The sequence below is a fragment of the Cetorhinus maximus genome, chromosome 8, assembly GCF_964194155.1.
Source record: "Cetorhinus maximus chromosome 8, sCetMax3.hap1.1, whole genome shotgun sequence".
Classification (NCBI taxonomy): Eukaryota; Metazoa; Chordata; class Chondrichthyes; order Lamniformes; family Cetorhinidae; genus Cetorhinus; species Cetorhinus maximus.
The window spans coordinates 41,507,545-41,534,265 of record NC_135886.1 but is presented as its reverse complement, the minus strand read 5'-3'; the positions used below and the strand labels follow the sequence as shown (position 1 = coordinate 41,534,265).

At 43.5% G+C, this 26,721-nt stretch overlaps 1 protein-coding gene across 1 annotated transcript in view; it reads left to right on the top strand.

Moving 5' to 3' along the window:
• The window catches only part of LOC144683575 (differentially expressed in FDCP 6 homolog), a 169,443-nt gene extending 147,722 nt beyond the window's left edge, over positions 1–21,721 (top strand). Inside the window, exons 10-12 of the mRNA XM_078546726.1 lie at positions 9,701–9,899; positions 14,781–14,871; positions 19,298–21,721. Of these exons, the coding sequence (XP_078402852.1) occupies positions 9,701–9,899; positions 14,781–14,871; positions 19,298–19,596 (589 nt within the window). The 3' untranslated portion in view covers positions 19,597–21,721. The remainder of the gene's footprint in view (positions 1–9,700; positions 9,900–14,780; positions 14,872–19,297) is intronic.
• Positions 21,722–26,721: the final 5,000 nt, after the last annotated feature.

Here is a 26,721-nt window from a genome sequence, read left to right as displayed (position 1 = left end):
TCCAAACACCAGGTTCTTTGGTGGGCACCTGCAAATCTGCTTCCTCAACTCTTGCAGGTACAGCTGATCCTTCAGTCACATCTGTACTCAGTTGAGTTCTTTCAACAGGAGATGTTGACATAGTCGTGAACATTGGGGAGTCATTTCCTGATACCTATGTTTCTTTCCTCCTTATATGATCTACATGTCTCCGTATGACTTGATCTTCCACTTTCACTTGCTAAGAAAGAGGTTCAGCCACAGTACTTATTTCACCTGATAACCAGGTAAACTTTCTGTCATGGTTATGCCAGTCATGTCCAGTTTTCTGACTTCCCTGACTCCTTTCGACCTTCCCCCCACCTAAATTTGGTGTTACTAAATGGTGCTACTCAATCTCGTCCTGAGACGGCGTTTCATCAACAATTCCGCAGATGTGACACCTGTTGTCGTGTGAGGGATGGAATTTTCCTACAATGAAAAGAAAACGTGCTAGCTTGGTCGCTATGGAGTCCAGTTAATTTCTTCATGCCAGTTTTGAATGTTTGAATCGCTCTCCCTGCCAGTCCTTTCGAGGAAGAGGGGTGGTACAGTGAAGTTTTTACATGTGTGATGCCGTTGAGGCTAATAAACCGTTGAAACATTGAGCATTCGTAAATGCTGTGCCGTTACCTGATATGACCACTTCTGGTAGTCCATCGATGGTGAAACTTTGGCGTAGCTTGTCAATTGTAGCAGAAGATGTTGGCGACGTCGCCTCATATATGTCCATCCATTTTGAGTAAGCATCAACAATAAGGAGAAATATTGTTCCAATAAAAGGTCAATATGTAATCGCACCCTTGGCCTTCCTGGCCACTCCCAAGGGTGTAACAGAGTTGTTGGAGGTAACTTTTGCACTTGCTGACACTGCATACAACTTCTCACTAAGCTCTTTATTTCTCCATCCATTCCAGGCCACCATAGGTAGCTGCGTGCTATGTGCACTAGGTAGTTCAGTTAACAAAGGCTTTCATCCTTTTGGGGGAACAATCACTTGAACTCCCTACAATACGATACCACCCTGGCTGGATATCTCATATCTTCTGTGAAAATACGGCTTCATTTCGTCAGACTCCTGTTCTTGTGACCAACTCATACTTTGGATAAGACTGGGTCTCAACTTGCCCAATGTCTTATCTGTCTAGCATATACCGGTGACGATCCTTAGAAGTTCAATAATAAAACAAGTTCTTGAGGAACTGGAACATCCTCATCGTTTTCTCTCAAAGACAAACGACTAAGTGCATCAGCGTTTGCAATCTGATTTCAAGGCCTATGGATGAAAGTATACTCATACACTACCAGGATCAATGCCCATCTTTGTATTCTTGATGAGGCTATGGGTGGTATAGCCTTGTCCTCGCTGAACCATCCTAGCAAAGGCTTGTGGTCCGAAATGATAGTAAAATTACAACCATGTACATACTGATGAAATTTCTTGACACCAAAGATGATTGACGAGCCTTCTTTTTCTATCTGTGAGTATCCCTTTTCCACTGTGTTGAGCATTCTTGATACATATCCAGTAGGCCGCTCTGAGCTTTCGTCCATTCAATGGGAGGTTGCTGCTCCCACTCAATGGGGAGATGTGTCACATGTCAAAACTAACTGTTCCAGCTGAGAACCCACTGGCTCTCAGCTGGAAGATCTCAGCCCAATCCAATTTAATTTCTTTCAGCCAGTTTCATCCAAGGAGGCTTGGCCCCTCATCTGCTACCACCATCAAAAGTAATTTTACTGATTGACTTCTGTACTGTACAGTAACCCTGCTTATGTCTTTGATTTTGATGCCTTCTCCCGTGTAAGTTTTCAATTTGGCATCTGTTTCTTCCAAATTTAATTTACATTCCCCATAATTCAGCTATTTGAAGGTATGCTCACCTATTACCATAATGGAAACTCCTGTGTCCACCTCCATTCTGATGGGTCTATCATTCACCCTCACTGTTACATAGATTGGTTCTGTTCTTCGTGGAATAAATATCTGAATCTGTTATTTCAGGCTCTTCTATGTTATGGATCTCATGGGGTTTTTTCTTTTGATTGGAAATCTGCCTGATTCTATCCTTGCTATGTCTCATGAGGTGTCTGTTTTGATGACAGTAAAAACATTTGATTTTTTTTAAACATCCATTCATTACAAGGTTATCTGCTTCCACCTCTGTTACCATTATTCCATGTTTTCACTGCTAAGTCATTTTTTATTTGCCTGCAAGCGGTGGTTGCTTCCCGCTTCTCATCAGAGCTGTGCATTTTCGCTCCCTTTTTGGCTGTGGCTCCCTGCCCAACATGGAGGACGGTGCCATTTTGCATTCCCTGTATGGCTTTTGACTTCCTCACTGTGCTTTCTATGGCCAGTGTTATTTCTAGCGCCTTCTGAAAATCCAAATTTGTTTTAGACAGTAATTTCTTCTGAATCGTACCTTAATTTACACCGCACACAAAACAATCTCTAAGCATATCATTTATAGATGTACCAAACTCGCAATATTCTGTTAACTGTTTCAGACTTACCACATAACAAGCAACTGTCTCCCTTGGGGCTCTATTTCTTGAGTTACATTTGAACCTTTGCATCGTTACCGAGGGCTTGGGCTGGTAATGACTCTTCACAAGGTTCATTCAATCATCAAAACTTTTTGAATCCGTGGCATTCGGTGCTGTCAAACTTCGAATCAATCCATAGGTCTTACTCCACATGTGGATAAGAGGATCACTCGCCTCGTCTCCCCTCCCGCAATGTTGTTTAGGTTGGAAAAAGGATGCGAGGCGCTCAACATAATGAGTCCAGTCATCCACGGTTGGATGGAAAGAATTAACTCTTCCAAACTGTGGCATGCTTTGAGGGGACTGTTTTGACAATTAGGATAGAAATTCTATTTACAATTACTGTGCGAGGTATGGCCCGATTTCGGTTCACTTGATTTCCATCCTCGCTTTTTTTTCCTCCTTCCTTGCTTTTTCTTTCTTTTTCCTCATCACCAGTTTGTTGGATCCTGGTCACTAGTTTAATTGGGCTAATGGATCCGGATTGCATGCTTGTTTCAGGATGGCCGAGTTGGTACTGTAGACAGAGTAGATCAGCTAATGTAGAACGCATTCTATTTATTTACAAAGGAACTCAGCAGTTACACTTGTGTGCTTACAACTCAAACTCTGTCTCTACCTCACAGACTCTAACTCTAGACTAGTCCTACTGACTACTAAGGCAGCCCGTGCAACTCTGCTATTGGAAACTAAGCTCATGTGATCTTCCATTATAACATTCTTCTTAAAGGTATATTACACGTCAGATTATCACATAAACCAAACTGGCTGAAGGATGGTCTGAGACTAGTTGGACAGCTTTGTGCATCTCCTTGAGTGACAGTGAGCCAATGCAAGAGGCTGCAGACTCCATTAACATTTGCCACATCATTCCATGCGAGGCTTTTAACAAAAAAGCTCAGCGTCTTGAGCAGCGGCAGTCCTGGGTGGCTAGATGGTGGCAAGGTGAGATCCAAGTATTGCCACAATGCCCATCAGTGAGGCGGCCCCATTCAGAAAGCACTTCCACAGTATTTCCCAGACCCCAGTTTGAGAAGCACTGACTTAAGATATGGTTTCAATTAAAATGTGAAAGAAGCTACCAGCTTAGGAAAGGAGCATGAAATGTAAGAACTTATTGTCAGGACAGTTCAGACACTTAGTTCTCAAATATATGTTAAAACAGAAGCTTATTAATATAAATTGCTGCAAACTGTTTCCAGTAAGATTTTTAAAAAGGATAGTAAAATTGACGTAGGATACTATAGAGCTCTTTTTAAAAGCATTTGTTAAATCTTTGAAAGTTTCATCCCTAAACTAAATCATGTCTTGAAACAAAAATAAAAAATGCTGGAAAGACCCAGCAGGTCTGACAGCATCTGTGGAAAGAAAGACAGAGTTAACATTTTGAATCCGTGCAACTCTTCCTTTAAAGCATGCCTTGAATGTGGTGCTTTGTACTGTTACTGGGGTCTGTGGGGTCCATGGAACACAGCTAAGCACTCCACTGAGACAAACTAGTTGGATGTCCTTGGTTCCATATTCTGAATTGTTTTTACAATTACAATTCTTTTAAACAAAATACAAACCATGTGGGTGAATGTACTTTTAACACTGTCAATATGTGACCGGCATATACATTTATAAACAGAACTAATGTGTGATTGTGAAGTCATTCACCAACAGTTTGATATGCCCTTGGCTAAGTCAGTAGTAACAAATTGGCCTCTTAGAATTAGGAAATGTAAATACATTGAAGAGTTGGAATGTTGCAGATTCCCAGGCTAAAACACACTACTGTATGCAGTCTTGTGAATTGTGTGCCTATTGTTCTCCTGCGGTTTCTAACTCCGCCCACTGGAGCCTTTCAGCATTTTCTTGAAGCTCAGCATGAGACAGAAGTAGTCAAGTACTTCTACAAAGATAAAAACAAAAAGCTAAAAGCTACTGCGGATGCTGGAAATCCAAAACAAAATAAAAACAGAATTACCTGGAAAAACTCAGCAAGTCTGGCAGCATCGGCGGAGAAGAAATCAGTCAACGTTTCGAGCCCTCATGGCCCTTCAGCAGAACTGAAGCATAGTTTCAACAAGGGAGAAATATAAATTGGTTTAAGGTGGGTGGGGGGGAAGAGACACATTGAGGGTGTGGTGTGAGCAGATAATCAAAAGATGTCAGAGACAAAAGGGTCAAAGAGGTGTTGAAGGTGGTGGTCTTTGTCTGAGAAAAGTGCTAATTAAGAATGCAAGACAGGATATTCAAAGTACAGCTGTAGTGGGGGTGGGGTGGAAAGACTAAAGGTTTTAGTTTTAGATTTAAAAATAATGGAAATAGGTGGGGAAAGAAGAATCTATATAAATTATTGAAAAAAAAGGCGGGTGGGGGGGGAAAAGAAACGGGGTGGGGATGGGGGGAGGGGGGTTTAAGATCTAAAGTTGTTGAATTCAATATTCAGCCCAGAAGGCTGTAAAGTGCCTAGTCGGAAGATGAGGTGCTGTTCCTCCAGTTTGCGTTGGGCTTCACTGGAACAATGCAGCAAGCCAAGGACAGACATGTGGGCAAGAGAACAGGGTGGAGTGTTAAAATGGCAAGCGACAGGGAGGTTTGGGTCTTTCTTGCGGACAGACCGCAGGTGTTCCGCAAAACGGTCGCCCAGTTTGCGTTTGGTCTCTCCAATGTAGAGGAGACCGCATTGGGAGCAACGAATGCAGTAGACTAAGTTAGGGGAAATGCAAGTGAAATGCTGCTTCACTTGAAAGGAGTGTTTGGGCCCTTGGACGGTGAGGAGAGAGGAAGTGAAGGGGCAGGTGTTGCATCTTCTGCGTGGGCATGGGGAGGTGCCATAAGTGGGGGTTGAGGAGTAGGGGGTGATGGAGGAGTGGACCAGGGTGTCCCGGAGGGAACGATCCCTACGGAATGCCGTCAAGGGGGGTGAAGGGAAGATGTGTTTGGTGGTGGCATCATGCTGGAGTTGGCGGAAATGGCGGAGGATGATCCTTTGAATGCGGAGGCTGGTGGGGTGATAAGTGAGGACAAGGGGGACCCTATCATGTTTCTGGGAAGGAGGAGAAGGCGTGAGGGAGGATGCGCGGGATATGGGCCGGACACGGTTGAGGGCCCTGTCAATGACCGTGGATGGAAAACCTCGGTTAAGGAAGAAGGAGGACATGTCAGAGGAGCTGTTTTTGAAGGTAGCGTCATCAGAACAGATGCGACGGAGGCGAAGGAACTGAGAGAATGGGATGGAGTCTTTACAGGAAGCGGGGTGTGAGGAGCTGTAGTCGAGGTAGCTGTGGGAGTCGGTAGGCTTGTAATGGATATTGGTGGACAGTCTATCATCAGAAATTGAGACAGAGAGGTCAAGGAAGGGAAGAGAAGTGTCAGAGATGGACCATGTGAAGATGATGGAGGGGTGGAGATTGGAAGCAAAATTAATAAATTTTTCCAGGTCCCGACGAGAGCATGAAGCAGCACCGAAGTAATCATCGATGTACCGGAGAAAGAGTTGTGGGAGGGGGCCGGAGTAGGACTGGAACAAGGAATGTTCCACATACCCCATAAAGAGACAGGCATAGCTGGGGCCCATGCGGGTACCCATAGCCACACCTTTTATTTGGAGGAAGTGAGAGGAGTTAAAGGAGAAATTGTTCAGTGTGAGAACAAGTTCAGCCAAACGGAGGAGAGTAGTGGTGGATGGGGATTGTTGGGGCCTCTGTTCAAGGAAGAAGCTAAGGGCCCTCAGACCATCCTGGTGGGGGATGGAGGTGTAGAGGGATTGGACATCCATGGTGAAGAGGAAGCGGTTGGGGCCAGGGAACTGGAAATTGTTGATGTGACGTAAGGTGTCAGAGGAATCACGGATGTAGGTGGGAAGGGACTGGACAAGGGGAGAGAGAAGGGAGTCAAGATAACGAGAAATGAGTTCCGTGGGGCAGGAACAGGCTGACACGATCGGTCTGCCAGGACAGTTCTGTTTGTGGATTTTGGGTAGGAGGTAGAAGCGGGCCGTCCGAGGTTGGGCGACTATCAAGTTGGAAGCTGTGGGAGGAAGATCTCCAGAGGAGATGAGGTCAGTGACAGTCCTGGAAACAATGGCTTGATGTTCTGTGGTGGGGTCATGGTCCAGGGAGAGGTAGGAGGAAACGTCTGCGAGTTGACGCTCAGCCTCCGCGAGGTAGAGGTCAATGCGCCAGACAACAACAGTACCACCCTTGTCAGCGGGTTTGATGACAATGTTGGGGTTGGACCTGAGAGAACGGAGTGCAGTGAGTTCAGAGAGAGACAGATTAGAATGGGTGAGAGGAGCAGAGAAATTGAGATGGCTAATGTCACGCCGACAGTTCTCAATGAAAAGATCAAGAGAAGGTAAGAATCCAGAGGGAGGGGTCCAAGTGGAGGGAGAATATTGGAGGTGGGTAAAAGGATCCGTTGAACGGGGAGAGGACTCCTGCCCAAAGAAGTGAGCACGGAGACGAAGACGGCGGAAGAAGAGTTCAGCATCATGCCGAGCCCGAAATTCATTGAGATGAGGGCGTAAGGGTATGAAACTAAGTCCTTTGCTGAGCACTGAACGTTCAGCATCGGAGAGGGGAAGGTCAGGGGGTATAGTGAATACGCGGCTGGGGCTGGGATTGGAAGATGGGGTGAGGACGGAGGGACAAGCAGGGGTGGAGGGTCCCCGATGGGTGTTGGAGTCGATGAGTTGTTGGAGCTTGCGTTCCTTAGCACTTGAGAGAAAGAGAAAAAGTTTCTTGTTGAGGCGACGGATGAGGCGAAGAATAAAATGAAACTGGGGGCACGCGCAGCTTTGAAAAAGGGTGCGGCGGTGCTGCTGGAGGGAGAGGTCGAGTGTGTTCATATGGCGGCGCATGGCACTGAGTGTGGATCTCAGAATGCGACGGGAACAGCAGTCCGAGAAACGTTTTATGTCCCGGAGATACCTGTAATCCTGGGTGGGTTCGAAACAAGAGGGATGGAATTTCAGTTGAAATCCACGTGGGGTGAGTCGGAGACGGAGACAGTCACTGAGAAAGGAGATATGGCTGTGAAAGCGGGTTTTAGGACTATCAAGTTGGAAGCTGTGGGAGGAAGATCTCCAGAGGAGATGAGGTCAGTGACAGTCCTGGAAACAATGGCTTGATGTTCTGTGGTGGGGTCATGGTCCAGGGAGAGGTAGGAGGAAACGTCTGCGAGTTGACGCTCAGCCTCCGCGAGGTAGAGGTCAATGCGCCAGACAACAACAGTACCACCCTTGTCAGCGGGTTTGATGACAATGTTGGGGTTGGACCTGAGAGAACGGAGTGCAGTGAGTTCAGAGAGAGACAGATTAGAATGGGTGAGAGGAGCAGAGAAATTGAGACGGCTAATGTCACGCCGACAGTTCTCAATGAAAAGATCAAGAGAAGGTAAGAATCCAGAGGGAGGGGTCCAAGTGGAGGGAGAATATTGGAGGTGGGTAAAAGGATCCGTTGAACGGGGAGAGGACTCCTGCCCAAAGAAGTGAGCACGGAGACGAAGACGGCGGAAGAAGAGTTCAGCATCATGCCGAGCCCGAAATTCATTGAGATGAGGGCGTAAGGGTATGAAACTAAGTCCTTTGCTGAGCACTGAACGTTCAGCATCGGAGAGGGGAAGGTCAGGGGGTATAGTGAATACGCGGCTGGGGCTGGGATTGGAAGATGGGGTGAGGACGGAGGGACAAGCAGGGGTGGAGGGTCCCCGATGGGTGTTGGAGTCGATGAGTTGTTGGAGCTTGCGTTCCTTAGCACTTGAGAGAAAGAGAAAAAGTTTCTTGTTGAGGCGACGGATGAGGCGAAGAATAAAATGAAACTGGGGGCACGCGCAGCTTTGAAAAAGGGTGCGGCGGTGCTGCTGGAGGGAGAGGTCGAGTGTGTTCATATGGCGGCGCATGGCACTGAGTGTGGATCTCAGAATGCGACGGGAACAGCTCCTCCATCACCCCCTACTCCTCAACCCCCACTTATGGCACCTCCCCATGCCCACGCAGAAGATGCAACACCTGCCCCTTCACTTCCTCTCTCCTCACCGTCCAAGGGCCCAAACACTCCTTTCAAGTGAAGCAGCATTTCACTTGCATTTCCCCTAACTTAGTCTACTGCATTCGTTGCTCCCAATGCGGTCTCCTCTACATTGGAGAGACCAAACGCAAACTGGGCGACCGTTTTGCGGAACACCTGCGGTCTGTCCGCAAGAAAGACCCAAACCTCCCTGTCGCTTGCCATTTTAACACTCCACCCTGTTCTCTTGCCCACATGTCTGTCCTTGGCTTGCTGCATTGTTCCAGTGAAGCCCAACGCAAACTGGAGGAACAGCACCTCATCTTCCGACTAGGCACTTTACAGCCTTCTGGGCTGAATATTGAATTCAACAACTTTAGATCTTAAACCCCCCTCCCCCCATCCCCACCCCGTTTCTTTTCCCCCCCCACCCGCCTTTTTTTTCAATAATTTATATAGATTCTTCTTTCCCCACCTATTTCCATTATTTTTAAATCTAAAACTAAAACCTTTAGTCTTTCCACCCCACCCCCACTACAGCTGTACTTTGAATATCCTGTCTTGCATTCTTAATTAGCACTTTTCTCAGACAAAGACCACCACCTTCAACACCTCTTTGACCCTTTTGTCTCTGACATCTTTTGATTATCTGCTCACACCACACCCTCAATGTGTCTCTTCCCCCCCACCCACCTTAAACCAATTTATATTTCTCCCTTGTTGAAACTATGCTTCAGTTCTGCTGAAGGGCCATGAGGGCTCGAAACGTTGACTGATTTCTTCTCCGCCGATGCTGCCAGACTTGCTGAGTTTTTCCAGGTAATTCAAGTACTTCTACAGTACAGGACAAATATCCAAATTCTGTCCCAATAAGACCTAGACAAAAGTGCTGTAAAAACATTTTTTTGAGCCCTGACTCAAACCCCGTCATGCACGGAAACCCTGTCATGTCTCAGCATGTTGTAGCGGCTACAAAATTATGTTTGAAGTCAATTTCTTAATTGATACAGCCAAATAACTGAAAAAGATCGCATTTAAAAATTTGACAGGTGTTTAGCGTATATCAAGCAATGTGAAAATGTATTTCTAAAGTGAAGACAACTATATGATGCATGATCCATCTGTTCTGTTATTAGATTGCTGTCTGAGGAGGAAGACAAAATGAAAGCGCTGATGCAGCTTAAGGAAGAGCAGGAGGAGCTAATTAGAAAAACCCAGAGAGAAAAACAGGAGTTAAGGCAAGAAATGGACAACAAGTCCAAGATTCTAGAAGAGGCCCAGAATCAGCTGGAGGAAGTCCGGGTCAACAGACAACGAGCAGACCAGGATGTGATGGTAAGTGTTTACTATATCAAACTATATCAGCACTAAAACAACAGCCTTACTTACATAAGATCAGGAAGAAGTTAATCTGCTAGGGACTAGTCTTTTCCCTAAATCACAACATGTTGCGATGTAACATCACAAATGGAAGCAGTACTTGCTGAACATTAGATGACGTTCATAAAAATACAGAGGGTAGAAATTAATTTAGGTGATGTTTATAACAGCAATGTTTAATGTGTTCAAATCAAGTTCCTATCTCTGCAATTTTAATAGAGGGATTAACCCATTTATTTCAAATTGAGTTTTAGAGTCATAGAGATCTACAGAGCAGAAAAAGGCCCTTTGGCCCATCAAGTCTGTGCTGGTCAAACAAGTACCTAACTATTCTAATCCCATTTTCCAGCACTAGGCCCATAGCCTTGTGTGCCATGGCATCGCAAGTGCACATCCAAATACTTCTTAAATGTTATGAAGTTTTCTGCCCCTGCCACCCTTTCAGGCAGTGACTTCCAGATTCCCACCACCCTCTGGGTGAAAAAATTCCTCCTCACATCCCCTCTAAACCTCCTGCCCCTTACCTTAAATCTATGCTCCCTGGTCATTGATCCTTCCACCCAAGAGGAAAAGTTCTTTCCTGTCTACCCTATCTATGCCCCTCATAATTTTATATACCCATATGTATAACTTGAGTTAAAATTGAAACTATAATAATGATGCATTTGACTTGGAAAAGTCCAAATGTGAGCCATAAGTAATCAATAACCTGCATTGCGTTAGTTACAGAATTCATGAAGAAGACAAAGTTCAGTAGAAAGGTTATATATTCCTTTTTCTTTGGCTACATCTAGAATTGTCCAATAGCATCCAAATTGTAAAATCAGAGTCTATGTCTAAAGATTATGCTGCCTTTGATAGAACAGAATTAGGCAATGGGAATCTATTGAAGTATAATATTTTGAGATTAGTCACCATTTTGGAACCAACCTGCCAATGGCCAATTGAGGCCATTGACAAGCTAATTAAGATAATTAAAGACATGCCCGTCCAAGCTTAAGGCTGGCGGGCAGGCCAGGAGCCCCAGTGGGCTCCTGATTATTCATGAAACCTCATCCACTGGCGGGATGAAGTTTCATGTCCATTTTTAAAAAATTTAATAAACTTTATGTTTCTTATTAACATGTCCCATCTCGTGTGACATTGTCACATGAGGGGGACATGTTAATAATTTTAATATTTCTCTATCTTTTGACTTTTCTTACCTGTCAGTAAACTCTTTGCCTCAGGGAGCAGTACGCTTTTTCGCGCGCATGCGTGAAGAGTGTACTTTGACAGATGGGGAATCCCTCCACCCCCCGCACAGGAAGCGCATTGCGCTTCCTGTCGGGAAGGCCGCTGGGCGGGCCTTAATTGGCCCGCCCACTCAAAATGGCGGCGGGCCCCGTTTCGGTGGTGGGGGTCGGCTGTACACCCGCCGCTGAGTCGGTGGGGCCCACCCGCCATCCGAGGGCAAAATTCTGCCCATGGTATAAGTTCAGCAAATTTTAGGTTGTCTTGAAGCCTCTTTAGAACACTGCTTCATACTCTAGCTTACTCATAATACATAGAATGGTACTCCATACATTTTTATTTTCATGTGAATGAAGGTGGGTCTGCTGCTCAATTTTCCCCTCGCTATGAAGTTAAATTGACCAGTTGGCGTTTATATAAGCTACCGTGATACAAAGCTCCTATCTATGATGAGCAGTGAATGCTCTGGTTTTGATATGGTGTAGCCTGTAGATGAGTACAACATTCCTCCAGGCACTAGAGTCTAGAGATTGCTGTCTGGCCTTCCTTCCTGCCCTGTAGAAATTTAAAATAGAAGTCATGTTTTATTGACCGACGTGGAGCTTTCTGTGCCTATGGATACACAACTCGGAGATCTAAGAAATTTGGTGAACTGCCCTTTTTTTCATACAGAAAAAGGCATTTGTAATATTGCAAATATTACAAAACAGAGAATAGCAAAACTGGCTCTTTTTGTAAATGCAATATGGCCGTTAACAGGGGGCTAAAGTTTATCATGCTTTTTAAAAATATAGTTAACACCACATGGGCTAGTTTTAGTTGTGACTTCATTAAGGGAGGAGAGTGGAAGAAAAGGAGAATAATTTGAATGTGTAGAAGCGTGGCCTTTAGCATGTGGTATCTGTGGTGATATATGGAAGATAATGTGTCAGGTTTAAGGTCAAAGTAACATCACTGGTTAAAGTTGACACCTCCATGAAGTGTTTATTGGGACTTTGTGCTAATCATTTTGAAATTCATAGAAGTGTTACAGTTGGCAAATTATGCTTCCTGTGGGCTGCTGGAGTTGCTTTCAAATAACTGAGACAAAGCAGCCAAGATTGAAGGTGGAACCATAACTATCAGGGTTCAAAGACTTTAGAAATATCAGTTACCGTGACACTAGGAACACAAGTTGCACAACCATAAAATGGAAACAATACTACTGAGAAAGTCATGTCTTAAAATAAACACAGAAAATGCTGGAAATACTCAGCCGGTTATGGCAGCGTCTGATTCGGGCCTGTGATCTTTCATCAGAACTGGGAAAAGTTGCCAAAGTAATGGGCTTTGAGCGAGGGGTGAGTGCAAGGACAAAAGGAAGGCTTGTGACGGGGTGACAGTCCGGAGCAGAAGAATTAGCCTTCCAGGGTCAAAGGGAATGGTGATGCGGCAAGAAAAGAAGCAAAGGGACAAAAGCTGTGCCCAGAGCCAGGTGTGCTGCTGACTGAAGCAAGAATGAGAGAGAAACTGAAACATGGAAAAAGGGAACAAAATAGGCACCAAGATTATGGTCTGAAACTGTTGAACTCTGTGTTGAGTCCAGAAGGCCGTGAAGTGTCTAATCGAAAGATGAGGTGCTGTTCCTCAAGCTTACGTTGAGCTTCACTGGAACAGTGCAGGAGGCAGAGAACAGGAATGTCAGCATGAGAGCAAGGTGGAGAACTAAAGTGACAGGCCAGCGGAAGCTCGGGGTCGTGCTTGCGGACTGAATGGAGGTGTTCCACAAAGGGGTCACCCGATCTGCGGTTGGTTTCCCCAGTGTAGAGGAGACTACACTCTGAGCAGCAAATAGAGTATACTAGATCAAAAGAAGTATAAGTAAATTGCTGTCTCCCCTAGAAGGAATGCTTTTAGTGCCTTTGACAGTGAGGAGAGAGGAGAGAGGAGGAAAACGTGCAGATGTTATATCTCCTGCATCTGCATGGGGAAAGGTGCCATGGGAAGGGGACACGGTGTCGGGAGTGGCTGAGGAATGGATCAGGGTATCATGGAGGGAATAGTCCCTTCAGAATGCTGAAAGGGGAGAGGAGGGGAAGATGTATTTGGTGGTGGCATCACATTGGAATTGGTGGAAATGGCAGAAAGTGATCTGTTGAACAAGGAGGCTGGTGGGGTGGCAGGTGAGGACACGGGGAACCCTATGGTGGTTCTTGGTGGGAGGGGAAGGGGTGACAGCAGAAGTGCAGGATATGTGGCGGACACAGCTGAGGGCCCTGTCAACCATAGTGGGGGTTGGGGATGAGGAATCCTCGGTTGAGGATAAAAGAAGACATCTCAGAAGTGCTGTTGTGGAAGTTTGCATCATCAGAATAGATACGATGGAGACGGAGAAGCTGGGAGAATGGAATGAAATCCTTACAGGGTCTAGGGTGTGAGGAAGTGTGGTCGAGGTAGCTGTGGGAGCCAGTGGGCTTATAATGAATATTAGTTGATAACCTGTGATAAAAGCATAGAATGGTTTACAGCCCAGAAGGAGGCCATTTGGCCCGTTGTCTGTGCTGGCTTACAGCAAGAGGAAATCAACTGTCCTACTCACCTGCCCTTTCCCTGTAAATCTGCAAATTTTTCTCTTCGGGTGCTTATCTAATTCCCTTTTGAAAGCCAGATGGAGATGATGTCATGTCATTGAGCGGAAAAATTAACTCTTTCTCTCTACACAGATGCTGCCAGACATGCTCAGTGTTTTCAATATTTTCTGTTTTTATTTCAGATTTCCAGTAGCCACGGTATTTTGCTTTTGTATAGGTCATAACTTGAACTTATCACCAGATGATAGGGTGAATTTTCACTTTAACCCCTGGGCAGTAGCAGATTGGTGACCTATTTTACACCTTTTCCAATTTTCATATCTAATGGAAACTAAAATCAGGCTGTGTGTAAAACGGACAGCCAATCCAAAACCTCCCATTTTCCTTCCAGTGGTAAAAGGGAAAACTCACTCCAACTGCTATCGTCCAGGATGTGAAAATATATGTTGAGTGATTATATTTTATTTTATCAATTCTTAAATAATCTGATTAATATGGGGCAGTCATATTAGCACAAAAAATTTGATTTAATCAATAATTTGTACTAAGGAGCAGAATGTACTTGGGGACAATGTTTCATAAATATAAAATATAAAGCATTAATTCTCTTTCTTTCAGAGCTACTAACAGTTTTGTTGAAATCTGGTGCTAGTTTGTCAGTTGTCTCTGATTTCATAAGTAGCTTTTTGTTTCACTATATTGCACAATATAGTATCCAGGTCAAGACAGAATGGACTCAATCTACTTAAATGAGGGATTTTAAAATCAGTCTTTATATTATAATCTTCACATCTAATGCCATAACAAGTTGGGCTTTATTGTGAATTCACAGCAGCAGAGTCTTGTTCCGTTAATAAAACAAAAATTACTTTCTTTTCATTGCACAATGATAAAATGATAAATGTATCTCAACAACATAAAAATGGTAAATATTGCTGAGATCTTGTGCGTGTATTAACAATAGATCAGTTCCCATTTGTTCATTAGTGGAGCAGGTTTCATTTGGTGACAATTTTCTCCTCTCCTTTTGCAGGCTGCACAAAGGAAATTACGACAAGCAAGTTCACACGTTAAACACTGGAATGTCCAGATGAACAGGCTAATGCATCCGATTGGACCAGGAGGTAATCAGCAACAATGAAGTTAACTATATTCTTGTAAATAAATATTTTTATTATATTTTTTCAAATTGCCATATTTCTTTAAAGTTTACCTCAAATATTGCAAACCCAGAAGCTTTACATCACTTTAACTATCTTTATGCTACAACAAAAACCTGAATCTAAAAATTGTAATCAGATTTTTAACCTAAACCTAGAGCCCTGTGCACAAACCATTATCAAGGCGGAGTGAAGTTTCAGCAGGCAGTCTCCCAGTCTTTAACTTTAACGTAGGCGTTTAGCCATTTGTTTGGGGTTCCTGTCAATCGTCTGCCAAAGTGGATGATCCGGCGAAAGCTTGCCGAAATTCCAGGCTGTTATCCTTATTGTGGACAGATGTATCCCAATGTGTTTATATTGCTGTAGCAACAATCAGCTGGAGGATGGGTGTTGCATTGCTTCATCACTTGCCCACAGACTGTTTCATAGCTCCATCTTGGGTTTCCTATCATTTTATTTTTGACTGGCACTTCTTTCCCTTCCACTCCTCCTCCCATTCAGCCTTGGCAAAAGTTAACAAATATTTTATATTCATTTTGAATCTTTATAAAGGCTGAAGCAATAGTTATCCCAAAATGAAGCCACTTCTCTTGGAGTGGAAAAGATCCTTTAGATGTTGGTTTGAGTATTTGTTTTTCTGTTTTCCTACAGAGGAGAAATAACTGCATGCAGAGTAGTAACAGTTTAAGTCTTTCTGCAGTAGACAATGGAATTCAAAATTCAGTGAATGAAAACCTGCTTTATGTTGCTTTAACAATAGCTGCATTATGTTCTAAACAGTAACACCTATGTCAAATAATTAGTTTGCATGTTGCATTGCAAGTGCAAAGTAACAAGGAAAGCCTTCAATAATCAAACATACCGTTAATCAACTTCCTTTACGAAAAGGCTTTTCTGCAAATGTTACATATGATTTTAAATGTTTGTTTATATCTCATATTCCCCTTGCTCCCCTTCGACCTTAGCTATGGATGAACTATATATGTCAATCTGATTGATTAATATTTCACACGTGTGTGTATGAGCATATGTATTTTTAAAATCGGTTGTAACCAAAGTTAAGCTATTCCCCGCTTCTATAAACTGAAGATGACAATTAGCTCTAGCCTACTAGGATTTGTGGTGTAGGAATTGGGATATAACTTTGAAATGCTCGTTGATTGATCCAGGTGTCAGCAGCTGTGTTGGATAATGTCAAACCAGCTAATCCTTCAAATCATGCTCCCATCTCCACAGTTTCCCCCCCACTCCACTCCCCTGTATCTTCTCCCCACCCCTCACCATCCCACACTGCACAATCTGTCAGCTTCACCCACCCTCTATGATCTAACTGTCAGTTTTGGGATCTCCTCCCTCCCCCACCCCATCATCAGTCAGCTTGCCAGAATGCCCAAGATCACCAACAGTGTGCCTCACGCCCTCCATGATGCTCCCATCGCCTATCCTCACCAGCCTGTGATTTCTCTCCTCTGTCACAGGCCAGCTGTCAGTTAGGAAACCTGAAAGAAAAATTGCAAACACATCATGTAGTTAAAACTGCAGGTGATCAGGGAAATCTGTACTTCCAGGCCTCCCATCCATAACTCCTTCCCCCCTCGACCCCCCCCCCCCCGCCCCCAAGACCCTTGCTCCAAAATATTGCCCAAGTAAATATGAGGACCATAATCCACTCACATGAAAATCTTCAAAATCATTGACAGTGAGAGCCTGAACCACAATCCCATTTGTAGTTTTGTTTCTTTACATCTTTAGTTCCCCATGACCTGTTCTAAAGCAGCTGCCAATGCTATTGACATGTGGCTTCTGGTAGCTTAATGGCTTTCTTTCTCTGTCAACGGCACCTTGCATGGTACTCTTTTGCAGCACTACTAGCTCACTCTCCCACCACAATAATTAAGGTCACAACACTTCAATAATGTATCTGAATAAATCTGAACTAACATCCACACTTTGGTTCAAACATGGACAAAAGAGCTGAAGTCCAGTGATGAGGTTGCATCAAGGCTGCGTTTGACCAAGTGTGGCATCAGGGAGTCCTAGCAAAACTGGAGTCAATAGGAATCAGAGGGAAAACTCTCCACTGGTTGGAGTCATACCTAGCACAAAGGAAGATGGTTGTGGTTGTTGGAGGTCAATCATCTCAACTCTAGGACATCACTGCAGGAGTTCCTCAGGGTAGTGTCCTCGGCCCAACCATCTTCAGCTGCTTCATCAATTACCTTCCTTCCATCATAAGTTCGCTGATGAGTGCACAAATTTCAGCACCATTCGCGACTCCTCAGATACTGAAGCAGTCCATATCCAAATGCAGCAAGACCTGGACGATATCCAGGCTTGGGCTGACAAGTCACAAGTAACATTCGTGGCACACAAGTGCCAGGCAATGACCATCTCCAACAAGAGAGAGTCTAACCATCGCCCCTTGATATTCAATAGCATTACCATCACCCCAACATCCGTGGGGGTTACCATTGACCAGAAACTGAACTGGACTAGCCATATAAATATTGTGGCTACAAGAGCAGGTCAGAGGCTAGGAATCCTGCGGCGAATAACTCACCACCTGACTTCCCAAAGCCTGTCCACCATCTACAAGGCACAAGTCAGGAGTGTGATGGCATATTCATCACTTGCCTGGATGAGTGCAGCTCCAACAACACTTAAGAAGCTCGACCCCATCCAGGACCAAGCAGCCCACTTGATCAGCATCCCATTCATCAACTTAAGCATTCACTGCCTCCACCACCGACGACAGTGGCAGTAATGCATATCATCTACAAGGTGCATTGCAGAAACTAACAAAGGCTCCTTAAGCAGCACCTTATAAACCCATGACCACTATCATCTAGAAGGACAAGGGCAGCAGACACATGGGAACACCACCACCTGGAAGTTCCCCTCCAAGCCACTCACCATCCTGACTTGGAAATATATTGCTGTTCCTTTGCTGTCACTGGGTCAAAATCCTGGAACTCCTTCCCAACAGCACTGTGGGTGACATTCACATGGAATAGATGCCAGGCTCCTTGGGTTTGGCCTTTGGTGTCCATTTTTAGGACCCTTAATGCAAAATTCAGGTACAAATGGGTGGTGTTTATATTGTGCATGCATCACTTTACTTTCCCTGAGCTATTTCTTAAAGGGGCCTCCGGAGACTGCTAAGAAGAAAGGCCCAAGACATTTTTCATTCTCCTTCCCCGACACTCTTCCCGGCCTCCCACACTCCCTCAAACCTGACCTCCTGACTTTCCCCACATGAGAGCTAGCCAATGAACCACTGTGAGTTGATGAGTCACAGTGGTGCCCATAATGTGCTTGCAGCTCACCAGTGGCATTTAAATGAGGCCTGATGTCAAATTTGGCTCCTGCTTCAAACTGACATGGACCTTCACGAGAAGCCATCATGCACTCAACAATTCTTTTGGGCACAAGCTGAATTGCTCACCCAAAATGTCTTATATAGTTGAACCCATATATAACAAATGGATGCATGATTTCCTGGACTCTAGAAGTCCCAGCCCATTTCAGCACATTACCCAGTTCTTTACATTACTATCTCAAGAGTGAGCAACCTGTGTTAAATTGGTTTCTACATGCTCCCAAATCAAATTGTATTCTTTAAAGAGACATTTTGCATATCAGAAGGTGATGTATACATTTTATAATAGGTAGGAAACAAATTAAAAGTAGCCAAATTTAAAGTGACCTGCCACCTTTCTCAAATGGATCTAAAAAATCTATAGATTTTCTTTTAACTTCAGTTGCAACAGAACCTCTATTCATCACAATCGATTAGTATTGAATATCTGAATATTTCAGTATGCTTTAAATGAGGGGATGCTTAAGGCTATTAATTGTTGAAATAGCAGAAATACTGATTAAACATTGAGAAAATGGGACCTTAAAAATATAAATTGGGATTAAAATTTTGTAAAACTGTTACTGAGCAGCCAGCTGTTTGTGTGGGAGTAGGCAGGAAATACCTCATTGGTCCTGCCCTCGTTGAAACCCCTAAATAGGTTAGGGGTTAGTGTCCTGATCCACCCCCACTGGAGTGCCAGCAATAAGCAGAATCTGCTGCCATCGTGGAGTTTAATGCTGCTGGCTGCTGTTTTATTCTCTGACATTGAGTGTGCTGAGTCATCTGTCTGCACCTCAGCAGTAACTCTGCTGCAACAATTCAGTTTCTGTATTCCTGACCTGCATGGTTCTTTCCTGATATGTCTGCTTATTCAGGAAGCTGTACAAGCCAAAGGTAGTCCATGTTAGTGCAACCTGCAAATGGCCTGGTGATGGGGAAAAAAAGACTGCATAGACAAATGGTCTTTTACCATTCTACGCACTCCTATGCTTGTAGTCATTTTCAACGTGCTTGCTCATGTTGTTGCAGATAAACGGCCTACATCTACTGTCGGGACTGGCTTTCGAGGAACAATAGGAGGGCAGAAGGATGAATGGGTAAAATTATCGGGAAAGACTGAAGAGAAAGATAACGCCGATGAGCATGGCAAAGAGAATCTCCATCGATCACTGTCAAACTGTCCTTCAAACACAAGCTCAGTTGTGGAAATGGAGACCACGGCTTTAAATGGACAATTGAAAAGAAATTCAGTGGAAGTAAGAAAACCGGTACAAAGATCATCTACAGAAGATCCAGAGGATACTCCAACAGAGGAACTCATGCGGTAGTTTAGATGTCACCCGAAGGTGATTCAAAATAGTTGGTATTCCATTACTTCACAGTGGACAGTAAACATCACATCACAAAGAGCAGTCCAATAAAGTTCAGAGTCAGCAATGAAAACCATTAAAGATAGATGTCAAAAAATGAAGTCAGCCAATATCTTGATCATCTTCCGCAAGGATAACGGAAGTCACTAAAAGCAAAATGACCTCAAATTCCCTGAAGCCATCAGCTTTTGTTTGCATACAGTAGAGAATAGTGCCTAATGTATCCTTGGATCAAGAATGGTAAAGGAGAACTTTAATTTAAGATTTGAGCTTTATCATATTTTTACATTCTTACACCTGCCTGCTGTAGCACAGTTTGGGGATTTTGAATTTTAAAAAAATTTTTAATTGGCAAAAACATCTGTGTTAAAAATGGACACCATCTGTTCAGTTTTGAATACTATCAGCTTCCTCACCATCAACTGAATAACCCACACCATCAGCTTCATTTCTGGTGGGATAAAATTAAAAAGTAGGGTAGTTATGCAAAGCTTGGAATTGAACTTTGTTTAGACCCCACTTAGAGTACTGTGTGTAGTTCTAGTCACCATATTATATAAAGAATATAGAGACACTGGAGAGGATGCAGGGAAGGTTTACAAGAAAGATACCAGAAATGTGTGGCTATAAATATCAGGAAAGGACTGACAGACTGGGTCTCTTTTCTCTTGAAAAAAGAAGGCTGAGGAGTTGAGAGGTCTTTTAAATGATGAAAAGTTTAACAGAGTGGATACAGAGAGAATGTTTCCTCTTGTGGGGGAGAGCAAAACTAGAGGCCATCAATATGGGAAAGTCACCAGGAAATCTAAAAGGGAATTCAGAAGAAACTTCTTTACCCAAAGAGTGGTGAGAATGTGGAGCTTGCTACTACAAGGAGTGGTTGAAACAAATACTGTAGATGCATTTAAGGGGAAGTTAGATAAGCACATGAGGGAGAAGGGATTAGATGATTACAATGGTAGATTTAGATGAGGAAAGATGGGAGGAGGCTCCAATTGCTCATAGCCACTGACATAGGTTGTTTCTGTGCCATATTTCCTATGTAACCTTATGAATGAGCTGTCTGGAAATTGCTTAAATATAACCTGACAGCCAAAGTCTGCTTTTAAAGCATAAGTCTATATTTTCCAATTTGTTCATATGTTTTATAATATGGAGACATTACTCCTTAATGCTATTAAAGTTTTCCATTCATTTTCATTAGCAACAAACCCTTACCCACTCCTTTAAACTCACCAGCTGATTTTCGTTTAAGTCTAAAGCTGCACTTACCTAAACTTGCCAGTGTGTGTCAGCCAAAGCCAGAATAGTCCAGGCAAGTTGTTCTTAAATCAAGCAGTTCAAATCCATTAGAAACTGTTCAACGGACTTGCATCTCTATTAAATGTGAATGTGAAGAATATAATATGAAATGTTTCTTCAATGGCATTGTACAAATTTTGGTTTGACTCTAATTTTGTACAGAAAGTTCAAGTGAGGTGCAGAATCAAAGGCGCTTCTGCAATTCATAAATAAAGGCAAGCTTCACTTCTGATATTTGCTTTTAAATGAACATGCCCTTTATTTTGGGCTACAATCAGAAGTATTTCAAACCATCTCAACATTGTTTTTATTTTCATGCTTAAAGTTTGTAAAAATATATATGCAGTTGTTTTTAATAAATATTTAGTTCAAATGCGGAAGTCTTTTAAAAGTGAAGGGCAGGTACTGGCTAACTCCAGAAGTATTTATTTTGAAAGGTTACAATTTGATACAACTGGGATTTGTTAGCACAAATGATGTGTTCTTGTATAGTTTGTTTATTGGCAGGTACAGACTGCCTTACAAAGTACACATAACCAATATGATTCTGTCATTAAAAATTGTCACTTAATCCTCAATCAGACTTAGTTCGGATACTGTCTCCCTGTGTCAAATTCTAATTAAACTGATTAAGGGTCAGGATTGTGTATTAGTTACAGCTGTAGCTAAATTATATTTTAAACATTATTCTTAAATCATCTAAAGTCTAAATGATAGTCATTCAGATAATGTCTGTACAGTATTGTTACATTTCTACTGTAATAAAGTAGTTTTCTTAAGATGTGTGACTCAGTGTCTATGTTTCTGCACACAGTCACTGAACAGTGGGGACAGCTAGTTATTGCCTTGTCACTGATAATAGCTTCTCCTAAAATTCCAAAACATCAAACAATTTTCTGTTCATTTTTAAATAATTCATCTGCAAGGGACCTGAGTGTGCATGTAAATCTATCTTTGAAGGTGGCAGAGAGTGGTCAGCAAAGCGTAAGGGATCATGGGCTTCGTAAATAAAGACTATAAGTACAAAAGCAGGGAAGTTATGCTCAACTTTTATAAAGCTCTGGTTGGGCCACAACTAGAGTATTAAGTTCAGTTCTGGTCACCATATTTTAGGCAAGATGTGAAGGTCCTTGAGCAGGTGCAGAGGAAATTTATCAGAATGGTTCCCGGGTTGGGGGGATGTTAGCTGCAAGGTTAGGTTGGAAAAGCTGGGGTTGTTCTCCTTGGAGCAAAGGATTTGAAGGGCTGATTTGATAAAAGTATGCAAGATCATGACGGGCTTAGATAGAGATGAGGAAAAACTGTTCCCATTAGCAGGTGGTACAAGGGCTACGAGACACAGGTTTAAGGTTTTGGGACACGAGTTGCTGGGGGAATGTGAGGAAGAACCTTTTTACGCAGCGAGTGCTAATGACCTGGAATTCACTGCTCACGAGGGTGGTAAAAGTGGAAACAATCAATATTTTCAAAAGTAAATTGGATGGGCACTTGAAGCAAATAAACTTGCAGGGCTGTGGGGATTGAATGGGGATTGGGAATGACTTGATTGCTCCGCAGAGAGTCAATATCGGCTTGGTGGGCCAAATGGCCTCCTTCTGTGACGTAAGTGACTGTATGACTAATCTCATTTAATTTCAAAATATTCACTTGATTAAAGTATGTGAGAACGTGGCAAATAATTTATATTTTAGATGTAAGTTCTAGAGTTGGGAACCATTCCTGACCAATTTTAAAACTGAACCTCCTTTATAGGTGGTTGTACTTTTGTCTTTTGATGTAGGTTCACCCATGAAGTGTATTGGCCGGCTATCTGCCTGCCCTTTGCAGCCAGTTAAGTGATCCAATTCAGACTTGAAAGCAGACATTTTTTTTAAATCAGTGAAACTCGAAAATGTTGATGTTCAGAGATGAGGAACAGAAAGTTAGCATGCAAGTATAGCAAGGAATTCAGAAGGCAAATGGCATGTTGGCCTTGGTTGCAAGGAGATTGGAGTACACGAATAAGAAAGTCTTGTTACAGTTGTACAGGGCTTTGGTGAGACTACACCTGGGGGAGAATTTTCCACCTGTCGGGAGGGTTGGGCGGGCGCGGGCGCGAACCCGATTGGCGCCCCTGATCGGGTCCGTGCCACCATTTTACGTGGGCGGGCCAATTAAGGCCCACCCAGCATGACGCATGCCTGGAAGTGCTGAGCACTCCCTGTGCAGGCGGGGAGGGATTCCCTGAGTCGGGGTCTGCACTCTTTTGCGCGGATCGCAGAAATCTCCCTGTGGCACCAGATTAGTTTAAGTTTTAAAAAGCTAATTAAAGAAAAAATTTTAAGACATATCCCCTCATGTGACATGTCAGTGAATTTTTTTTTATAAACACTTCATAAAACCTCATCCCGCTCATGGATGAGGTTCCATGAAAAATGTGAAGATCACCTCGGCTCTTCGCCTGCCCGCCAACCTTAAGGTTGGACTGCAGCTCAGTTTGTTGGCTTAATTAGTTTTTAAATGGCCTTAGCAAGCCTTTGACAGTTTGGTGGGCGAAAATCTAAATGACATGCAGTGACGTTGGGACGCATGCCCGACATCCCCCCGCGTCATTTTACACCTCAGCGAGCGGGCCCTGCTTCTGCTCGCCCAGATGAAAATTCTGGCCCTGGAGTACCATGCAGTTTTCAATGGGAAGCAGTGGTATAGTGGTTTTGTCACTGGACTAGCAATCCAGAGACCCAGGGTAATGCTCTGGGTACCCAGGTTTGAACCCCACCATGGCAGATGGTGAAATTTGAATCCAGTAAAAATCTGGATTTAAAAGTCTGATGATGACCACAAAGCCATTGTCAATCGACATAAAAACCCATCTGGTTCACTAATGTCCTTTAGGAAAGGGAATCTTGCATCCTTGCCTGGCCTACATGTGACTCCAGACCCACAGCATTGTGGTTGACTCTTACATGCCCTCCGAACAAGGGCAATTAGGGATGGGCAATAAATGGTGCCCTAGCCAGTGACGCCCACATCCAATGAATAAAAAAAAAACTTTGGTTTCCATATTTAAGGAAGGATATACTTTCATTGGAAGCAATACATTGAAGGTTCACTACATTGGTTCCTGGGATGAGAAACCCTCTGGAGTTTAGAAGAATGAGAGGTGATCCCATTGAAACATACAAGATTCTGAAGTGTCTTGATTGGGTAGATACTGAGAGATTGTTCCCCTGGCTGGTAAATCTAGAACAGTCTCAGGTTAAGGGCCCGATGATTTAGAAATGAGATGAGAAATTTCTTCACTCAAAGGGTTGTTTGGAATTCTCTATGCCAGAGGGTTGTAGATGTTCCATCATTGAATATCTTATTTCCCTCGATTCCCTCAGACAGATATTTTTATGTCTCAGGGAATCGAGGGATATGGAGGGCAGGCGGGTAAGTGGAGTTGAGGCCAAAGATCAGCCGTGATCACATTAAATGGTGGAGCCAGTTCGAGGGGCCCTATGTTCATACATGAAACTGGATGTAAAGTAGTTTTTTCGCACTAGAGGCATAACTATTATAGACAGTTTTGGTGCAATTATGAAAGGCAGTACAAGATATATACGGTAAGTCATTGAGTTACATTTAGCCATTATTGGTATTATTATTATTATTCTATTATTGATACTCTTGGACAGGTGATCAAATGATGATTAGGAAAGTTTCAACAGAAATTATTTTTCTCCTATTGGCCAAATGGTTCAGATTCTGTCAAATACTACCCAATAACGAAGGAATAAATTTGTCCTATTTCTTATGTTCTTATGGAACTGTGCCCATCAATCACTGCACTTGTTAAGTTTGAGTTGGCTAGTTCAGTTGATGCAAATACCCCAGCTGTGGGGTGCCTAGCAACGTTCCTGCAATAAGGTACTTGAGACAGACAAATTGCCAGAGCTTGCTAGTGATTGTCTATGATTTTTCCACGATTCTCATGATCGGAAGCTTCTCTGCTTTAGCGAGCCACAATAACTTGATGGGCTGGTTTCCTGGAATGCGATATTTTTGAATAATATTGATTGCCCAGGGGCTCAGCTACCATCAGCAAGGAACATCACTTATGAACACAGTGGGGAGAATCTTCGGCTCGGCGAGCGGGGGCGGGGCCCACTTGCCGAGGTGTAAAATGGTGCGGGGTGATGGCGGGCGGGCATCCCGACCTCACCGCGCGTCATTTAGGTTTTCAGTTTGGCGGGCGCGCAGCCGAGTCAGCTGCACGCCCACCGAACTGTCAAAGACCCATTAAAGCCATTTAACTAACAATTAAAATAATTAACTGAGCTGCCCGTCGAACCTTAAGGTTGGCGGGCAGACGAAGAGCACGGGCGGCCTTCACATTTTTCATGGAACTTCATCCACGGGCGGGATGAGGTTTCATGAATGTTTTTAAATTTTCTCAAAAATTTTTATTGAAATTAATGCACATGTCCCAGCTCATGTGACAGTTTCACATGAGGGGATACATCATGAGAAATTTTTCAACACTTTATTGAACTGTTAAAACTCAAAACTAATCTCCCTGAGGCACCTCTGTGCCTTAGGGAGATTTCTGTGCTCTTTCGCGTGCGTAAAATGGTGGCGCGGCGCCGATCGGGTCCGCGCCCACCCCTGCACAACCCTCCCCCCCCCTCCCCCCCCCCTCCCCCCCCCCTCGACAGAGGGAGAATTCTACCCAGTAAGTTCTGAAGCGTCAGGTACGCACTGACCACAAACTGCAGAGTCAGAGCCATCAACAACTTTAAACTGAGGGAGGCGGATCTTCAACAGTCAGCTGGCAGGAAGATACCAAGCATGGGGATCGAGGCAAAGAGAAACAGGCAAAGCATGGGAAAGCAGGTAGGTTAGGAGAGGCAAGTGGAATATCAGGAATTGAAGCAATAGAAAGGCAGGAGTCAATATCCTGAACATTGAAGTTAATGCATCCAAATTTGAATACCAGGACCATTGCATGAATTTTGGTGAATTGCATGAAATTTTGGTGAAACACGTACCATGATGCAGTTAAAACATATGCCTATGTCAGATTCCCCATGTGGTGAGTTTTTTTATTTTAAGAGCACCTTTGAGATTAGAAACCAGAGGCACTGTTTCTGTAGAATTCTTAACATGCCATCAAACCTAATGCGACAGTTGTCTGGTTTCTTCTAGGGTTTTAATAAAAACCAGGATTCCCAGGTGAATAACAAAGAGTTAGGAAGAAAATCAGAAGTTAGGCTAGCCAGTAAAATTAAGAGTGGAGCAGCCTATTGTCACTAACATGCTATTTGGAGCTGGTGGAAGCATAGTTTAAATTAATATGGGGCAAGGTGTGAAGGGATTGTTTTGTAAAGCTATACAAGCTTTACAAAAAGCATGAAATACTCAGCAGGTTAACCTCGAGAAACGGCACCTCGTCTTTTGATTAAGCACTTTAAAACCTTCCAAATTCAACTTCTTCAACAATTTCAGACCCTAATCATTGCCCCATTATTTTCAGGTGACAGTTGTTGGTGATGATCTGCTATTCCCATTTTGCAGCTCCTCTAGATGTTCCTTTTGTTTCTTTACCTGTCCCATTACCATCTCTTCTTACTCTTTTTTTTGAGCAACTAATTAAACTAAATTAACATATCGAGGGACTACCATCTCTTTTTGCCTTCCGCCATCACCCCACTTTCCCTGCCTCTAAATTTGCTTAAAACCTTTACATCTATAATTTTTTCCAGCTCTGATGAAAAGTCATTGACCCGAAACATTAACTCTGTTTCTCTCCACAGATGC